Source organism: Akanthomyces muscarius, chromosome 1 (assembly GCF_028009165.1).
Source record: "Akanthomyces muscarius strain Ve6 chromosome 1, whole genome shotgun sequence".
In the NCBI taxonomy this organism is placed as follows: Eukaryota; Fungi; Ascomycota; class Sordariomycetes; order Hypocreales; family Cordycipitaceae; genus Akanthomyces; species Akanthomyces muscarius.
The window spans coordinates 2,593,037-2,609,810 of NC_079241.1; the positions used below are offsets into that span (position 1 = coordinate 2,593,037).

The 16,774-nt window shown below is 53.2% G+C and overlaps 6 protein-coding genes across 6 annotated transcripts; 4 read left to right on the forward strand and 2 right to left on the reverse strand.

Moving 5' to 3' along the window:
* Positions 1 to 150: 150 nt before the first annotated feature.
* On the reverse strand, positions 151 to 3,496 carry LMH87_005844 (uncharacterized protein; the record flags this gene model as incomplete). The annotated part of the gene is made up of 2 exons (XM_056203637.1): positions 151 to 3,195; positions 3,251 to 3,496. The coding sequence occupies 2 exons, from the start codon at positions 3,494 to 3,496 to the stop codon at positions 151 to 153; spliced, it is 3,291 nt and encodes a 1,096-aa protein (XP_056059074.1).
* A 1,481-nt stretch (positions 3,497 to 4,977) lies between these two features.
* On the forward strand, positions 4,978 to 6,656 carry LMH87_005845 (uncharacterized protein; the record flags this gene model as incomplete). Its single annotated transcript, XM_056203638.1, has 4 exons — positions 4,978 to 5,037; positions 5,105 to 6,307; positions 6,362 to 6,472; positions 6,525 to 6,656. 4 exons carry the CDS (start codon positions 4,978 to 4,980, stop codon positions 6,654 to 6,656), a joined length of 1,506 nt encoding a protein of 501 aa, XP_056059075.1.
* Positions 6,657 to 6,677: 21 nt separating this feature from the next.
* On the forward strand, positions 6,678 to 8,645 carry LMH87_005846 (uncharacterized protein; the record flags this gene model as incomplete). Its single annotated transcript, XM_056203639.1, has 8 exons — positions 6,678 to 6,707; positions 6,759 to 6,783; positions 6,916 to 6,929; positions 6,987 to 7,066; positions 7,119 to 7,361; positions 7,466 to 7,542; positions 7,605 to 7,671; positions 7,742 to 8,645. 8 exons carry the CDS (start codon positions 6,678 to 6,680, stop codon positions 8,643 to 8,645), a joined length of 1,440 nt encoding a protein of 479 aa, XP_056059076.1.
* Positions 8,646 to 9,950: 1,305 nt separating this feature from the next.
* Positions 9,951 to 10,837, forward strand: LMH87_005847 (uncharacterized protein; the record flags this gene model as incomplete). The annotated part of the gene is made up of 3 exons (XM_056203640.1): positions 9,951 to 10,023; positions 10,103 to 10,647; positions 10,721 to 10,837. The coding sequence occupies 3 exons, from the start codon at positions 9,951 to 9,953 to the stop codon at positions 10,835 to 10,837; spliced, it is 735 nt and encodes a 244-aa protein (XP_056059077.1).
* A 644-nt stretch (positions 10,838 to 11,481) lies between these two features.
* Positions 11,482 to 13,371, forward strand: LMH87_005848 (uncharacterized protein; the record flags this gene model as incomplete). Its single annotated transcript, XM_056203641.1, has 3 exons — positions 11,482 to 11,502; positions 11,634 to 11,717; positions 11,827 to 13,371. The coding sequence occupies 3 exons, from the start codon at positions 11,482 to 11,484 to the stop codon at positions 13,369 to 13,371; spliced, it is 1,650 nt and encodes a 549-aa protein (XP_056059078.1).
* A 1,143-nt stretch (positions 13,372 to 14,514) lies between these two features.
* On the reverse strand, positions 14,515 to 15,799 carry LMH87_005849 (uncharacterized protein; the record flags this gene model as incomplete). Its single annotated transcript, XM_056203642.1, has 4 exons — positions 14,515 to 14,604; positions 14,670 to 15,121; positions 15,196 to 15,442; positions 15,530 to 15,799. The coding sequence occupies 4 exons, from the start codon at positions 15,797 to 15,799 to the stop codon at positions 14,515 to 14,517; spliced, it is 1,059 nt and encodes a 352-aa protein (XP_056059079.1).
* Between the last annotated feature and the right edge of the window lie 975 nt (positions 15,800 to 16,774).

Genomic DNA, 16,774 nt, shown 5'->3' on the forward strand with positions numbered 1-16,774 from the left:
GGGTAATGAAAATTTCGAGTCTTTTTATTTGATATATACATGTACATCTCTTCCTCGCGTGGTGACGGAAATTTTTAATCATTCGTGTGAAGCCTTCTATGTACGTTATAATGCTCGTGTAAATGCGATTTTCGTCCTGTCTCTTTCACATTACTCGTCGTCTGCACCAACCACCTCGATCGTCTTGATCAACGAGCCGCCAATGCGCGCAATTTCCAACAGCACCGCCTTTCGGTTGACCTCGACCACGTCGTCCTCGTCGTCGGCCACCGCGTGGAAGTTGTACGGCAGTCCCGCCCTAAACTTGGACGGCTGCAGGCGCGGGTTCCAGAGCGCCGCAATCGTCGCGTCGTCCGCGGCGCCGCCCGGGAAGAACACCAGCGTGTCCTCATACACACGACGCAGCTCCTCGACGAAGGCATCGACGGGCCGCGCGCGGACTGGTAGGGGCGCCTTGCCCGCGGCGCCGTCGAGGTTGCGAAATTGCGAGGTGCGAGGCGCGACGGCGTCGCTGCCCGTCTCGCGCGCAATGGCCCGCAGCGCCTTGCTGGAGAGGTGGATGAGGACGTCGTAGTCCTGCAGAGCGGGTGCGAAGAGTGGTGCGGCATCGACGTGTGCGCCTTGCTCGCGGACGAGCTTGCAGGCGGCCTTGGCGAGGCGCGTCATGCGCGCGGCAATGAGCTTGCTGGGGCCGTCCTGTGTGTACGATAGACCGGTCTGGTCGTACGAAGTGGCGACAGCGAGTACAGTGTGGTTCATGCCGGGGTCGCGCTTGCGCCAGCCCTCAACCTCGCGCTGGATGGCGCCGCGTTCATCCATGGTGAGCTCCTCGGCGGTGTCCAAGATCAAAGGCTCCTCGCGCCAGTCCCATCTTGATAGAAAGGCGAGCGTGCGGAGGAAGCCAGTGGTGATGGATGATGGAGTTTGCCAGGGGTATGGCTGCATGAAGGCGTTTAGGACAAAGAGCTCGATGAGCTCCTCGTTGATGTGGCCTGTAAGTTTGTGGGCGGCAAACCACTGCTTAACGAGACGGATGGTGGGTGACAGAGCAGGAAGACGGGTGCAGTATGTGGCAATGGTTTGGGTATGAAGGGGAAGGATATTGAAGAGCCAGTTGAATCGTAGACCGGCTTGTTCGGCTTCTTCACGGACGTGGTGATCCAAGGCTTTGTTCTTCATTTGACGCTCGAGGAGGGTCTCCTCGAGATCACAGTGGATGCGCAAACGGAACGCAGCACCGCTGTCATATAGAATATCCAGGTAGGCGAGATTGGAGATGCCAATTTCTCTGTTTTCCCTGCCTAGATATGTCTTGATGTTGTCGTGTGCACCTGTGAGTCGACGGTCAACGTCCAAAAGAAACTCAATTTTGGCTTCCTGGATGGCAGTCAAATTCTCCGGCCACTTGCTCGACTGCTCAAAGTATAGGTTGACGTCGATGGGCTCAACGGTATCCTTGTGATAGCCAACCAGAGGTGCCTCCACGGACGCATAGCGAGCAAGGGCAGAGACTGGAGAGAGTTGACGTATTTGTAGAGGCAGGTCCTCCAAACTTCGTATATCGTGCTCGAGTGTTTGAAAAGATCGTCGCGCGGCATCAAACGCCGATTTATCGAGATTTGTTATGTTAATAGTGGCAGCCAGACTGTCACTCACGAGGCGTACGTCGTCGGGGCCTAACTTAAGATGGCGATTCAGAGTGTACTGGGCGATTTCCTCGCAAATGTCGAGGGGAAGCTTACTAGTCCACTCGACGCATTCCAGAATGCTACCATCCTTGAAGCGACGCAGCTCAGCCTTCTCACCCCAGAACTGACGAAACCTAGCAGCATCCTTCTGCTCCTCAGCAGGGGGGCCGTGTTCCATTTGCCTGCTCATGTGTGCCAGCTCAAAAATGACACCAACAGTAACAGTGGCCGGTGCAGAAGGGCAATTACCTGCTAGCTTCCACTGCTTTCTTGACGGGAGTTGAACATGAACTAATTGCGCACGGTTGCCAAACGCCTTGTGCAGTGTTTTATGAGCCTTCAAACCAAAGTCTGCAATTTCGCCTCGACGATCGGCTGTGGCAGCATACTTGGCAAGTCCGGAGTTCTTGATTTCAAGAACAGCATCAAACACTTGCAGCGACACGTCTACTTTTGTAATGAATGTCGAGTCAAACTTCTCGGAAGCCTCGTCGGCGAGGAGCTCTGTGGTGGATTTGGCGCACATTTGCAAGTAGTTCGCAGAGCCAGGCGTCATCTTGAAGAGGAGGTTGAGCTTTCGTGTGGGATCAAACATGACAGGCCCCGTCTCCTTGATTGCCTCGGCAGCCGTTTTGGCTGAATTGAACGCAAAAGCCTTCTTGGTAAAGTCTGTCGTAGACAGGAACTGAATGACAGCCTTAAAAAGCTCAGTAGCACTTAGAGAGGTGGACAAGGCGGCTGCGCCATTTCTGCCGCCCGTCTTCAGCAGGAGCGCAATCATGGCTGCCCACTCAAAGTGTCCGAACCCGCCTCGGGAGATGGCGCTGCCGAACCCGCGCTGCTGAAGCCATATTCTTCCGAGTATGCAGGCTTCTCCAAATGCAGCGCATTCATTTCTAGCATTTGTAATGACTCGCAGGTACTGGATAAAGGTCCTCTCGGCATTCAGGGTGGAGTTGTAGAATGGTGTGCCGGTCTGATTTTTCTTGTTTGCGTCGGACGTCTCTGTCCGAATGTTATTTGAAGTCGGGGTCAGCTTTGACCAGGGGAACAAGTCGTCAGGAGCGCAAGGAATCAATCTGATGTGGGTGTCGTGCTTAGCGGATTTCTTGGAAGATTTGAGGGCTTCCTGCGCGGCGGGGCGAATGGTGAGGATAGGGAGCAGAGGGTTCTCGTGGAGGAGCTCGTAATGGACATCAATTTCGTCGCCGAGCTCAGATTTGATTTTCGAGGCGATATATGCGATATAGTATGCACGTCGGTAAAAGTAGCGCATGTCCAGGTAGTCCTTGTCCTGAAAGAGGCCTTTGGGCATCTGGACAACCATGTCGATTCCTAGGCGCTCTTGCGATTTGGTCATTGTCTTGCTGACATAGCTACCAACAACGTTGCATTGTGCTGGCGGCGAAAATGCCACCTTGTAGTTGGAGTCTTTCGTGGGCTTCGGCTCTGGGTAGGGAATGGTAATGCGATGCTTTTTCTCGAACTTGGTGGAGGCGTCGTGAATCTGACAGATGTTAGCAGATTATTCTTCCTTCGCAGATTCTGTGTTTGCGACGAACAGGAGTAGCAGCATGCGGTTCTATCGAGTCGATGATGCCTTTGATTTTGTGCAATTGACTGTCAAGGCCCTTGAAAGCAGCGGCGGAATCGAGCTTGATTTCTTTGAGCAGCTCGTCGGTTTTCAGCACAAATGTACTTGCGGCAGACAATCGAGTAGCGTCGCGGGACTCGAAATCAATTAAACCCTTATGACGTATGCCCTGACCGTCATGGTCGAGCTTGCGGCGCTTAGATCCAAACTCCATGGTGTCGCGACAGGTTGCGGTATTGAAGGCTGTCGTCGCCGCAACTTTTTTTGTTGCCCAGAAATTTTTTTTGGCGGCGGCGGCAGCAAGGGTAGCGGGGCGATAAGCCGATAAGAGATGCACGGCGGCGACAACAGTACGGTACAGACTGACTGCCTCAGTTTAATAGCATGGCTTCATACATTTATTCAATTCACGATGAGATTGATTTCTTCGTGCTCGTTGCGACGACTTGACTTCCTTGTAATGCGGCTATGCATCTCTGCTATGCTATATTGACTGCACGTAGGTACCACGGTTGAACAGCTTAAAGTGTGGTAAAGAAGAAAAGGGGCATAGCTCTAGCAGGAGGCTGAGATTTGGACAGACTCGCCTCTCGCATTTCCATACTTTTGGTTGTTGCCATGCCCTTGGACCTCTGAGTGTTATAGTCACATCACAAGCGGCGGCTAGCTGCAGCCTCTTCTTGGTCCCTTACAAGATACCAGCCTGAGCAGAAATACAGCATTAAGAGATCAATCATCATTTTTATTTTCGACTTGTTTTTTAAAATAGAAAAATAAGAAACCCGAAAGACAAGAGCAAAGCCGCCTTTATAGTTTTGGATTCAGGCCAGGCCGTGCCCCGAATAGACTGGGTTAATGCTTATCCGCTTCCAGTCCGATGCTCGGAGCGGGCAGCTTATGAGTTGCTGATGCATGAGAAGCTACAGTATTGCTAATAGGCGACTGGGTAGACTCAACGGCTGGCATGGGGCAGATCCTAGTTGATGCACTGCCGTTCCCTTATCCGAGCTGATGGTGGTCGGAATGTACCGTAGGCGTAGAGTGATTGAGGGGCGGAAATACGCTAGAAGAGCGTGCGGGAACGGAAAGCGTATCGGGAGTTGGATCGGGACATGCAGCACGACTGGACGAATTTGGGAAAATACCACAGATGCCATGAGGAAACTTGCAGACGGCACAAAGAATTCCATTCAGTCAATTACCTTGTACTTGTAAAGACCTTGATATGGTGTATATAATCCTGGGCCGCAAACAGGTCCGAAGCGCAGGTACCCGCATTCCGCCGAACGCTGGACAGCAGTTGCCGGCAGAGCAAGCGGAACAGTCCCGCCAGGAGCTTTCTCGGTGCCTGCCCGCTAAAAGGCCGCTGAAAGTCGAGCCTCTCCACTGTAATTAGTCTGGCTGGAGCTGGGATTGTGGTAAATTGGCGCTTCCCCAGCTTCTCTGGCACCCCGGAAAGACGTCCTCGTGTCGTCGGCCAGCTGCGGTTCAAAAGCACTCGGCTTTCCGTCGCCGCGCCTTGGACTCTGACTTCCTCTGCATAACTTACGCACCTTGCGTCGTTTACTGTCTTGCTTCCTCTCTAGTCATTTCTGACCCGTGATTCTTTTTCCCCGCGACTTTCGGGGTTAGCCTTTCTACAGTTCAGATACATCCTTCGTACAGCACGCCGACACTCCCGTCACATCTGTTGGAATGCCTTCTACCGTCATGCGCATGCGCACCCTGGGCGCGTTCGCCCGCCACGCGAGCAACGTGAGTCGCTTCACTCTATAACCATGATTGCAATTGGATTTGGAACATTGACCCCCTGTCTCAACAGCCCACTGCCGTCTTCGCCAGAACCTTTTCCGCTACGGCCCGCCGCGCGGAGATCAACAAGGTCCTCCCTTCGGCTGCCGAGGCCATCAAAGACTTGAAGCCCAACAGCACCCTTCTATGCGGTGGATTTGGTCTTTGCGGTGTTCCCGATACCCTGATTGACGAGGTTCTCAAGAAGCCCGAGATTGTTGGTTTGACTGCCGTCTCCAACAATGCCGGTACTGATAACTCCGGTCTCGGCAAGCTTCTCAAGACCAAACAGGTCAAGAAGATGGTTGCCAGCTATATTGGCGAGAACAAGACTTTCGAGACCATGTACCTGACCGGTGAGGTTGAGCTTGAGCTGACTCCTCAGGGCACTCTCGCCGAGCGATGCGCCGCCGGCGGCAAGGGCATCCCCGCCTTCTACACTCCCGCAGCCTTCGGCACTGTTGTCCAGACCGGAGAGCTGCCTCTCAAGAACAAGGCCGACGGCACCCCTGACGAATACTCATACCCCAAGGACGTCAAGGTCTTCAATGGCAAGTCCTACCTGCTGGAGCACAGCATCGCTGGCGACTACGCCTTTGTCAAGGCTTACAAGGCCGACAAGCTTGGCAACTGCCAGTTCCGCCTCGCTGCCAACAACTTCAACGGTGCCATGGGCCGCAACGCCAAGATGACCATTGTTGAGGCTGAGCATATTGTCGAGCCTGGTGAGATTCCTCCCGAGGCCGTCCACCTGCCCGGCATCTACGTGAAGCGCGTCATTCAGAGCACCACCGCCAAGAACATTGAGAAGTTCACTTTTAGCAAGGACGAGAACGACCCTGACGCCAAGGCCGCTCTCGGCACTGGCGAGACCGCTGCCAAGCGTGAGCGCATTGTTCGCCGCGCGGCCAAGGAGTTCAAGAACGGCATGTATGCCAACTTGGGTATCGGTATGCCCATGCTCGCCCCCGGCTTCGTCGGACCCGAGGTCGAGGTCCAGCTTCAGTCTGAGAACGGTATTCTCGGCCTCGGCCCTTATCCTAAGAAGGGTTCTGAGGATGCTGATCTCATCAACGCTGGCAAGGAGACTGTCACGCTCAACCCTGGTGCTGCGGTCTTCGGCAGTGAAGAGAGTTTCGGCATGATTCGCAGTGGTCGAGTTGATCTCACTATTCTCGGTGCCATGCAGGTCAGCGCCAACGGTGACCTCGCCAACTGGATGCTTCCCGGAAAGGTCAAGGGCTTTGGTGGCGCCATGGACCTCGTCAGCAATCCGTCTGCCACCAAGGTCGTAGTTACCATGGAACACACTGACAAGAAGGGTAACCCAAAGATCATGAAGCAGTGCGCATTCCCTCTGACCGGGCGCGCTTGTGTCTCGCGAATCATTACGGAACTCGTAAGTGAAACTGTCACCTTTTGTACAAGCACATCTTACTAATGGCTCACAGGGTGTCTTTGATGTCGACTTCGCCAAGGGCCTCACTCTCATTGAGATTGCTGATGGTGTTACCGTTGACGAGATCAAGAGCAAGACTGAGGCTCCCTTCAAGGTTGCCGACGATCTGAAGCCTATGTTATAAATTTTGTGTTAAAAAGTACCCATGCACGACGATAGAGTTCTGCTTTTTTATGTGTGTTTTTTTAGGTTATTTTTGCCATATTTTGTGGGAAATTCTGCGTAGCTCTTTGGTCTGGTTACACGAGCAGGTACCACATTGTCGGGCGTTTAAATTTCTTCGCCTGTCATTAGCATAGTTACAACAAAGCGATCAATTTGGTTAAATCGAACTTAACTTTCTTCATGAAAAGTTCATTTCCCGTTCATTTTCCACCATGTAGAAATTGCTACCGAGGTTGGTCGACGGCCAGGTCGCACCTGACATTCGGCGCTAACAAACGCCTCACTACAGCCCAGCTGTCGTATCACCAACTCAACCTCATCTGACAGTTCTACAATTTCTCAAACTGAACATTATTCGCTCCTCTTTAAGTATTACTTTCTCTCAGAGCGTCACACAATACTATGCTACCATGTATGATAGTCTATCTGGTATGTCCATCAACCACTGGACCGTGCCAGCTCGTCTACCGTCAAAGCCGGGCTCTCTCGACTGGTCGCGCATCGCACCCTTGAAGTACCAGGAGCCTCCGGGTAAACAAGCGCGCCCGCTCGTAGACATGTCAATACGTGTCGTGGCGAAGAACATTGGCATTGTATCGAAAGAGCTCCTGGAAACCATCCCACCGCGTGTGCTCTGGCGGCTATGGCGGTTTCTGGAGGCAAGGTTCGTTACTCAATCTCACCGCCGTCTGTGGCTGCTTCGTGCTGTCCTGCGCATCCGATGCTGTCAATGTCACCGCTTGCCATCAACTAACAGTTAGCTCACAGAGGAGGCGCATGCTTGCACGCCTGGAGAATATTTTCGGAAGTTCTTACGAGCGATGACGAGGAAGACCAGGTGCTCGGTTTGTACCGATTCCGACAACACGTTTGCCGCCCGGAAGAAGAGCTAAAGATCTACACACAGCCGCTCGACTCTTCGTCTGTGGATTTTATTACGCACATTACCATCTCTGGCGACTGCATGTTTACAGGTAACGAACTCTTGTCGCTGGCCGACATGAAAAATTTGGGCGTGTTGGAGCTCATCAAACCCGCGGATAGCATCATGGCCTCATTTCCTCATGTGAGCGACCGCATCGTCCGAGGTTGGTCAGACGCCCCGGATCCGTTTCCGTTACTACGAGTCTTGAGAATATGGGGTGATCAGTCAGTCACTGAAGTGTCTCTGCGGTGGGTTGCAAAGTTCCCGTCTCTGGTACTCTACGACGTTATGGCGGGAAAGGACGATTGGACGTCTGCATACGAAGAAGCCGAGACGACAGGCTGGACAGTGTCTCAGCAAGTCACTAGAGCTGAGGACACGTCAATTTTGAGATATCTCATGCTCCTTGCTCCCGGCGAAGAAATCCCTATGAATCGTTTCTCAGATCTGTCCAGGGGCATTGACGTCGATCTTATCAACTTGTCCAGTGACCCGCGCTGCGTGCTGAAGCGTGTGCCACACGGCGGGGCGCCGCCGCTTCTCGACTACCTCATGGACCCAGCAAAGGTGTCTATGCAGCAGGCCAACTTCCTTCATAAGCCAGCGCCAAAGGAGGTGAAATTTTGTCATGAAACCGCCTTTGAGACATGGGCATTTTGGTTGTATTCTCTGATTGGACAGCTGTCCGGTGACCGTGATCTTAGAAGCAGGGGCGTTAGACCAGAGGAGCAGACAGTCGCGGGACCGTTTGTGCTGCCATCAAAACCTATGGCATGCCTGTTTCTCGGACACAGTGGACAGGGCGGCATTTCCAGCAAGCCGTCGTATATCAGCAGAGGACTGTTTGCGACTAAGCGTTTCACATTTACACGGCTCGAAATCCTCAAAGGTGTTATCCCACCAAACACAAGAGCTGCGACAGGGTCTGCAAATACCGTGCCTGCGCCACCGCGACGACAACCGCCGTCCGTGAAGCACAATAAGAGAAGGCGGATGGAGGATGTGTTGGGCTCCTTTGGGTGATAGGCCAACGAATCGTGACTTAGCAGCCAAAACTGATGTGCCAGATAACGAAGGTACCGTTGTCAAGCAGAGGCTTGTTGGGACTAGGGAGCTGGAGCCACACAGCGTTTTTAGCTGGTTGCCGGATGATGCTCCAGCAATCCAGTATATATATCTCTGGATGCATATCAATATCGATTCGCATACAATAGACGATTGTTTGTACGGTTTACGATGCTTCGAGTTGCTGCGGATGTTTTCGTTGTTGTGTATAGCTTCAAGCTGATGGGCGACGGAAAAAAGAAATGTGCCGCTGGTAAAATTTATCTGACCCAAACGGAAAAACAGCAGGACAGAGGGTAAAACAGCGACAACTAAATCTCTCCTCCAGTTTCCCCTCCAGTCTCATCCATGGAGTAATGGATGCCAGAGTGAATATGAAGGATTAATGTATTTTCTAGTAGGTTGAAGAAGAGAAGAAGAAAACAAACAAAATCTCGGCGGCCCGGCGCAGTTTTCTAGTGGGTGGGCAGACTGGGCGCGGAAGAATGATCAGCCATATCTCCGCGGGCGGTGGCTGCTGCTGTGGCACAGATGCTCTGGCAGGGTTTTCTTAGAAGTTCTTTTCCCCCACCAGCCACTAAAACGCCCTGCAAATGAGCGCGTTGTGCTAGCATTACGCTGGCAGGGGTCATTACCTTGGCTCTCAGTGGCTGGCCTGGCGCTGCGAGCGGATGCTCCCGCTATTTTTATCGCCTGACACTGGGCAAGTAGCAGCGTGTTTGCCAGGTGTGTTTGCCGACTCTTGTTTGCTAGCATTGCACAGCCACAGATTAGTTGCACGGATGAAGGTGACAAATTTCTCATTAAACTTCTATTTGCATTCACGATATTTTTAGATAGCAGCAAGGCCTGTTGTTCCGCCGCACGGTGTCGTGTGAGTCTTGCACCGATCATCGCCTGTCATGATATGGCGGCCCTGCACGTTTGAGTCACGCACTACAGGAATTTTGACTCACAGCCATGGCTTAACTTTCGTAATTTTACTTTTGGGGTTGAAAAACAATCTATTTGGAAATATTATCGAGACCTGCAGTTGTGTACATAAAACTGGCTATACCGGCATTGCGTCTTGTTTCTGATCCAACAGCCCAACTTCCTCCCAGTGCCACGTTTGCCCGAGTCACCTTTTGTACCCCGCTACCCCGCCTCCATCACCAGCGCATCAGGCTTGCAATCTCTGCCTCGAGACTCTCTCCGTTACTCCTACAACACTTCACATTCTCATACCCGCACACATACCGTTCATTCTCGGCTCTTTTCAATATGCCTTCTTCAGCAGCACCAGCAACGAGCTCCCGCGGCCGCGGCGGCAAGTTCAAGAAGTATACTCGTGGAGGTTTGTCTCCCAAGCAGCTCACATGCCCCTCCAAGATTTTTGCTCTCCGATTTCAGTACTAATACTGATGTCCATACAGGCGGTCGACACTTCTCTCGCGATCTCCAGCCCGCCGATGCCGAAGGTAACAAGGTCAGCATGTGGAGCGCAGACGCCCGTCACAGCGACGAAGACGAGGAAGAGTCTTCAGAAGAGGAGTCCTCTGACGACGACACTGGCGCGGCCGCTTCCAACGCTGAGGCCAGCCGTGAAGATCGCAAAGCACAGAAAAAAGCCAAGAAGCTGGCTGCGATAGCCAAGTCTCAGGGCCGCTCCGTGGAGGTTGGCGACATGCCCTCGAGCGACGAGGAGAGCGAGGACGACGACATGCCCGCCAACCCCAACCACTCCAAGGCCGCTCGCAAGCAGACGGACGCCAGCAATGGTGTCGAAGAAATCACTGAGGGCGTCGCCAAGATCAACGCCCCTGGCAACCGAAAGGAGCGCGAGGCCTTGGAGGCCCAGGCCGCCAAAGAGCGCTACCTGAAGCTCCAGGCCGAGGGCAAGACTGACCAGGCCAAGGCTGATTTGGCCCGTCTCAAGCTCATCCGTGAGCAGCGTGCGGCCGAAGCCGAGCGTCGACAGGTAAGCATATGCAAATTATACACGAGGTACATGACGCGCACAGAAGAGTCGGCTAACTCATGTCTAATTTCAGGCCGAGAAGGAGGAAAAGGATGCCCAAGATAAGGCCCGCAAGGCCGAGATTGAGGCACGAGAGAAGAAGCTGCGCGAAGCTGCTGCTGCTGCCCCTAAGAAGGGCAAGAAGAAATAAGCCAATCGCTTGCAGCAAAGTGGTCGTTATGCGGCCACTTGGGTACTCGCCCTGCACCCGTGTACATATACAGCCATGGATTCACGCCAACTGCATGCTTTGAGGAGCTGACTCGCTACGGGTCAGCTTTAGACTTCAATACTACCAACAATCGGGCAGGTTTATACTTGCCTGGACCATTTTTTCTGATCGACGTAGCCCGTGCTTTGTGCAAGGCGACTGGCTGTAGTACTAAGGTACACAAAAAGTAGGCAGCGCAGCATACCTGATCACGTATGCGTCAATCTAGCTACAGAGCTTAAATTATTCACCCAACTACCAGATAGTAAATAAATAAATAAAAATTTATCTTTGCTTTTCTACGGCTTGACAACCAAGTCACTGAATCCCGTTTGGTAGTTAGCAGACTTCTTATCGATTACCCCACACTTGGTGAGAGGCTCAGCCACTCAAGAGCCGCCGCCAGCAGTTGTCGACGAAAAATTCCCAGCCCGCTAAAAAAAATCCGCCTCCAGTCGCCGACCGCCTTCACCACTTCCACGAACCGCAGTTGTAAATATCTTTTGCGGTGTGCAATTCCCGGCGGTACTATATACAACGAGCGGATATACAGCAGCAGCTCAACTCTGCCCGAAATCGCCAATATGACGGAAGCGTCGCTGCAGGTTCGTGGGAATCCGATCCGTCACAGCATGCATCCAGCCTGCGTGCCGCCCAGCTCATAAACTTTTCTGTCTGCTACGTGAGCTGGGCAGGCTGCCGCGCCCCAGACTTCAGGCTAACAACTTGGCCCTAGGATCGTTTGCGCGATCATGCAAAGGCTTTTAACGGCCTCTTGAGCCTTATCCCGGCTAAGCAGTATTACGGAGAGGACACCAGCGTACGTTATCAATCGCCTCGAAGACTTGCACTCTTCTGCCTCGGCTTTGCCCTGTCGGATCACTGCAAGTACCTACCCACTATCCTGTGCTCACAATGTTTCTGTAAAGGACCAATGGAGAAAGAAGAAGCAAACGAAAAAAGAAGCTGCTGCCGCCCGCCGCGGAAAACTTGATCCCGACAGCGAACTGAACAAAAATGCGAAGGAAGTCATGGATGAGCGTGCCCGAAGCAAACGCAAGCAGCGTCAAGAAGATGAAGAGGTCGAAGATGACGAGGCGCAGGATGAGGAGGAGGACGGCTCATTCGTTGCCATCGAGGGTGTTGAGGCCGAGCAGCCTGGCCAGGGCCTGAGAAAGGCGACCGAAAACCCCCGTAAGAAGCAAAAGGTTGAGCCTGAGCTAGACGATGATGAGTCTGGTGTTGAAGTCGACGATGAGGAAGACGAAGAGGAAGCCCCTGCGACTGAGGAGACGAAGTTGTCCAAGAAGGAACAAAAGAGGGCCGCCAAGCGCGAGCGCAAAGCCGAAAAGAAGTCCACGAAAGATCAGGGAGGTGCCGACGAACAACCCATACCAAGCGCAAAGCCCTCCAAGGACCAAGAAGCCGGCGAAACTCCCATCATCAAGAAGCAAAAGTCCAAGAAGGAGGCTAAAGCCGCCACCAAGGTCGATGTGGACGACGATGAGAGCATACCCGACGCCAAACAATCTTCTGGCTTTGCTGCACACCTCGATGTCTCTGGCCTTGATGGCAAGGACGACTCGGAGGCCGTCTCGGAACCTCACTCTCCTACTTTCGACGCCGCTGAGCCTGCCAGCACGACAACCTCAGTCTCTTCCACCATTCCTCCCTCCGAAAAGCCCAAGCACATTATCATGCCCAAGGACACCTCGGCTCTTAAGGCCCGCTTAGCAGCCAAGATCGAAGCCCTGCGCGCCGCCAGAAAGGCCGACGGCCCCGACGGCAAGCCAATCCGCACGCGCCAAGAGCTCATTGAGGCGCGCCGCGAGAAGCAGGCCCAGCGCAAGGAGCACAAGAAGGAGCTGCGGCGGCTCGCCAAACTCGAGGAGGAGCGCAAACGCGAAGAGGCGCTCGCCACCAACTCGCCCGGCATCATGAGCCCTGCTGTGGAGGAAGGCAACTTCTCCTTCGGCCGCGTCGCCTTTGCCGACGGGTCGCAAATGTCGCACGACCTCAGCTACGTCCTCAACCAAGGCAAGCGCAAGGGACCCTCGGACGCCAAGACGGCGCTGCTCAAGGTGCAGAATCAAAAGAAGCGCCTCGAGGACATGGACGTGGACACGCGCGCCGACATCGCCGAAAAGGACGCCTGGCTGACGGCGCGCCGCCGCGTCGAGGGCGAAAAGATTCGCGACGACGAGGCCATCCTCAAGAAGACGATCAAGCGCAAGGAGGCCGGCAAGAAGAAGAGCGAAAAGGCGTGGAGCGACCGTCTCCAGGGCGTCTCGCTCGCGCAAAAGGAGCGCGTCAAGAAGCGCGAGGACAATCTGCGCAAGCGCCGCGACGAGAAGCTCATGGGCAAGTCCGGCAAGAAGAAGAAGGGTGGTGCTGCCGGCGGCGGTGGCAAGAAGAAGGGTGGTCGACCCGGTTTCGAGGGCAGCTTTGGTATGGGCGGGGGCAAGAAGAAGTAACCATTTCTTGTCTTGTCTTTCTTTTCTTCATAACCATTTGTTTATCATCACGAGAAAGAGTGAGTCCTGCATCACACCGCTGCGAGGAGGGAAAGAACAGGGGAAAAAGGCATTTGTCGTTGGCCGTGTTCAAAAATTTGCCTGGCGCTTTGGGGGTTTTACAGTCAATTTCTTTGTTGCATCTCAGGGTTCTTGCATGGGTCTGTTTATTTGTTCTCTCAAACCGTCGTTTCTTTTGTTTTCTACAGACGATGGTACCTGGTTATTTCTTCCTATCTTGTTGTGTTTTATATAGCTCTTGATGTGACCAAGCAACGGCATTCCAAAGCGAAGCAAGAGAACCCGTCCGTTTTCTATGCGTAAATCTGAATGGCTACAGTATCTGGGCTGGAGGCAGGAAAGACAAATCAAAAGTAAATATCAAGCAAAATGGATAAAAAAAAGCAGGCTGTCATTTGTGATATGATTGGTTTATAGCTTGTGCGTCGACATATATTGGAAGCACAGATCCGGCACGCTTTTCACATAAACAATCAGCCAACCTCAGATCCTGAACAAGATAAACATGTAAATAAGAATAATAATGAAAAAAAAAGGGAGAAAAGAGTAATAAATGCTGACTATGCCTCGTAGCTGGTAAAAATCTTTTCTTGCCCAAAAAAGAAAATCCCCCTTCTCCTATCTCTTGGATACAACCATAGAAATACCAATACACTTGTTGTAATTGTTTTTGCCACAAGAAATCAAAGCAAACAACGCAAGAGCAAGGGACAAGGAACAAGGCAAAAGGGGAAAAACAAACGGCAGGAAACATAAAACGTCCAAGAACTAGCCAGAAGGTGATTTGTTTGGGTGACCGTGGAAGAAGCGGGGTTGTGTGAGGTGGTGAGAATTAAGATGATATATAGATAGAGCCAAGTTCCATTTGTTCTTCTCTTCTTTGCGTCGTCCTGCTTCTCTGAGCACTTGTTTTCCTCCCAGAGACAGAGATGGGGAGTCCTAGATTGATATTCGAGGTTTTGATTTTTTTAACATCCTTGACAGAAGCAAGCTCTACATTCTTGTCTGCCGAGATATCATTTTCGAATTGGTCGTCGTGGGAGTGATCGATTTTGATTTGTCGTGGTTCGGGGCATGAATAGTCTAGAGAAGCGAGTCGAGGCGCGTGAATACGCTCAGGCACGCAGCCACAACTTCCAATTGCAGCTCCTTGTCCTTGGCCTTGCCGACCTCCTGTTGAAATGTTAGCCCTACCCTATAAACCTCTTCTCTGCGCAAAGAGCACATCTTCATCGTACCTCGCTAACAACCTGGGGCAGGTTGGCACCGATGCCGTTGGTCGTCGCCTTCTTGCCAAAGGGCCATTGGCTGTAGTCGGCCAGGAGCTCGTCGGTCTGGGCAAAGGCGCGCTCTCTGGCCTCGTGGCCGAGCGTCGACAGCGCGTTCTCGAGGACGTTGGCGGCATAGGCGGCGCACACCATGCAGACAGTGCGCAGGTAGCGGAACTCGAGGTTCTCCGGCAGGAACTGGCTGTCGTTGAGTACCACGGTGCGCTGAGTCAGGACGTTGCGGACGCGGCGGCGCAGCTCCTCCTTGGCGCCGCCATCGGCGACGGGGTGCGTGGCCATGTCGAAGAGCAAGAAGTTGCGCTTTTCCGTGCGCAGGATGCCCTTGTCCACGAGACCCTTGGCCAGACGTTCACGGACCTGCTTCAGTTGGTATCCAATCTTCATCAGGTTCCATGTCTCGCCTACGCAATGCCAAAAAAAGTTAGCCGAGCTAGGGTACAAAGAAAAAACCTCGACTGCCAGCAAGCCATCTTACCGCTCATCAGGTCGATCCACGAGCTGACGCTCATCTTCTCGCTCTGCTTCATCATCTTGAGGGCCTCGTCGAGGAGAACCTCGCCCGTCAGAGTATCATCTATAACTTCAATGTTTCGGTCGGCAGGGGGGAACCGTCTTCGCGAAGGGTCCTTTTCCATGCTGATGCGCCCGCGAAACGCAAGCTCCAAGACAATGCAGCCTCGTAGCGCATAGGAAATGTTGTCGTTCCAGAACGAGAGGTAGCCCTAGATTGGAGCGTTAGAGTCATGTCCGATGGGGGCCTAGCAGGCAGCCGGATCCTGCAGATGATCGAGCAAGTCTGTCGCCCTTACCTGCTTATCCTTGAGTCCGAGCAGGAGAATCTCCTCCATCATCGTCAGCTTGGGCTGCTTGCTGCGCTCGGCGCTCTCGCTCATATCTCGGGGGTCAAAGGCGATCTTGTGGCCGTTCTCGCCATTCTCGTAGTTCGTCTCGGGTCCGTTGTCTTTGACGTTATAGGACGAGTTGGTTCTCGAGGCGGCATTGCTGCCCTCGCCGTCATTGGCTACCGGGGTGCCAGCACCGCCAGCGCCACGGCGTCTAGTGAGGCCTGAGCTGGACATTTCGCGATCCGGGAAAGCAGCGTTCTTTGATGAGAGCCGAGAGGGATGTTGCGGTGTCGGGGGTCGGTGGGTAGTCACTCGGGCGTGGGCCGGTTTTTTTGTTCAAGGGGAAGCGGGACGGGTCGCTAGGGCGCAGTGCCGCTGAAGATGGCTCGCAAGGAAAAGGGATTGGCTGCTCCAAGGGAGAATGTGGTGACTGTCGTCTTGCAGCGCCGGGAAGGATGACCGAGACGGGAATCAAGGATGGGCCACGGCGCACGGGTTGCTGGCGATGTTTTGGGCGAGCAGTAATGGTCAGAGGTTCCACCGAGAGCCCTGGGTAGAATAGGTAGGTAGAGTGAAGCTAAAATGGGTGGCAGCCAGCAGCGGCAAGGGTTGGCTGGTTGGCTGGCACTCGGCGTGTGTCGTGCTGGGCCTACTGGTACCCTACCTAGATGGAGGGGCCACCAAGGGGCTCCCCCAAAATGCCTTCTGGAGTGTATTGAGAGGTAACTAGACCGCAGGCTGTATGGCACAACTGGCTGACCGCCGCCAAGGTGGGTGCTTATAATGTGTGGATTAATGTTTTTGTAATTTGCTACTCTGTCTCTAGGCAAACTATCACCCATTTTTTTTTTTCTTTCTGATCTGCTTCGCAATCTGTTGCGAGATTGTCGAGGAACAGTACGCAAACTGTCGCGTGGCCGTTTTTTTATTTTACATTTTAGCCCCTGTCGTCGGATACTGCCCAAGTTACCTACAGGACCTAGGTATCTATCCCCCTATCTGTTAGACTTCCCGCTGTAAGGCGTCGGCTGCGCGCCCGAGGCTACTGCACACTCCGCCAAACAACGTCTTTCATGCCAAGCTTTGCATTTCGTACAGCATACCGGTTCGCAGCCTGCCTCCAGCCGTATTCTCCCAAGTCGCATTTGTTCCCGCAAATCTGAATTGATGACGCGTCACGTCATGGACAGACCGCAATGACGGCGATCA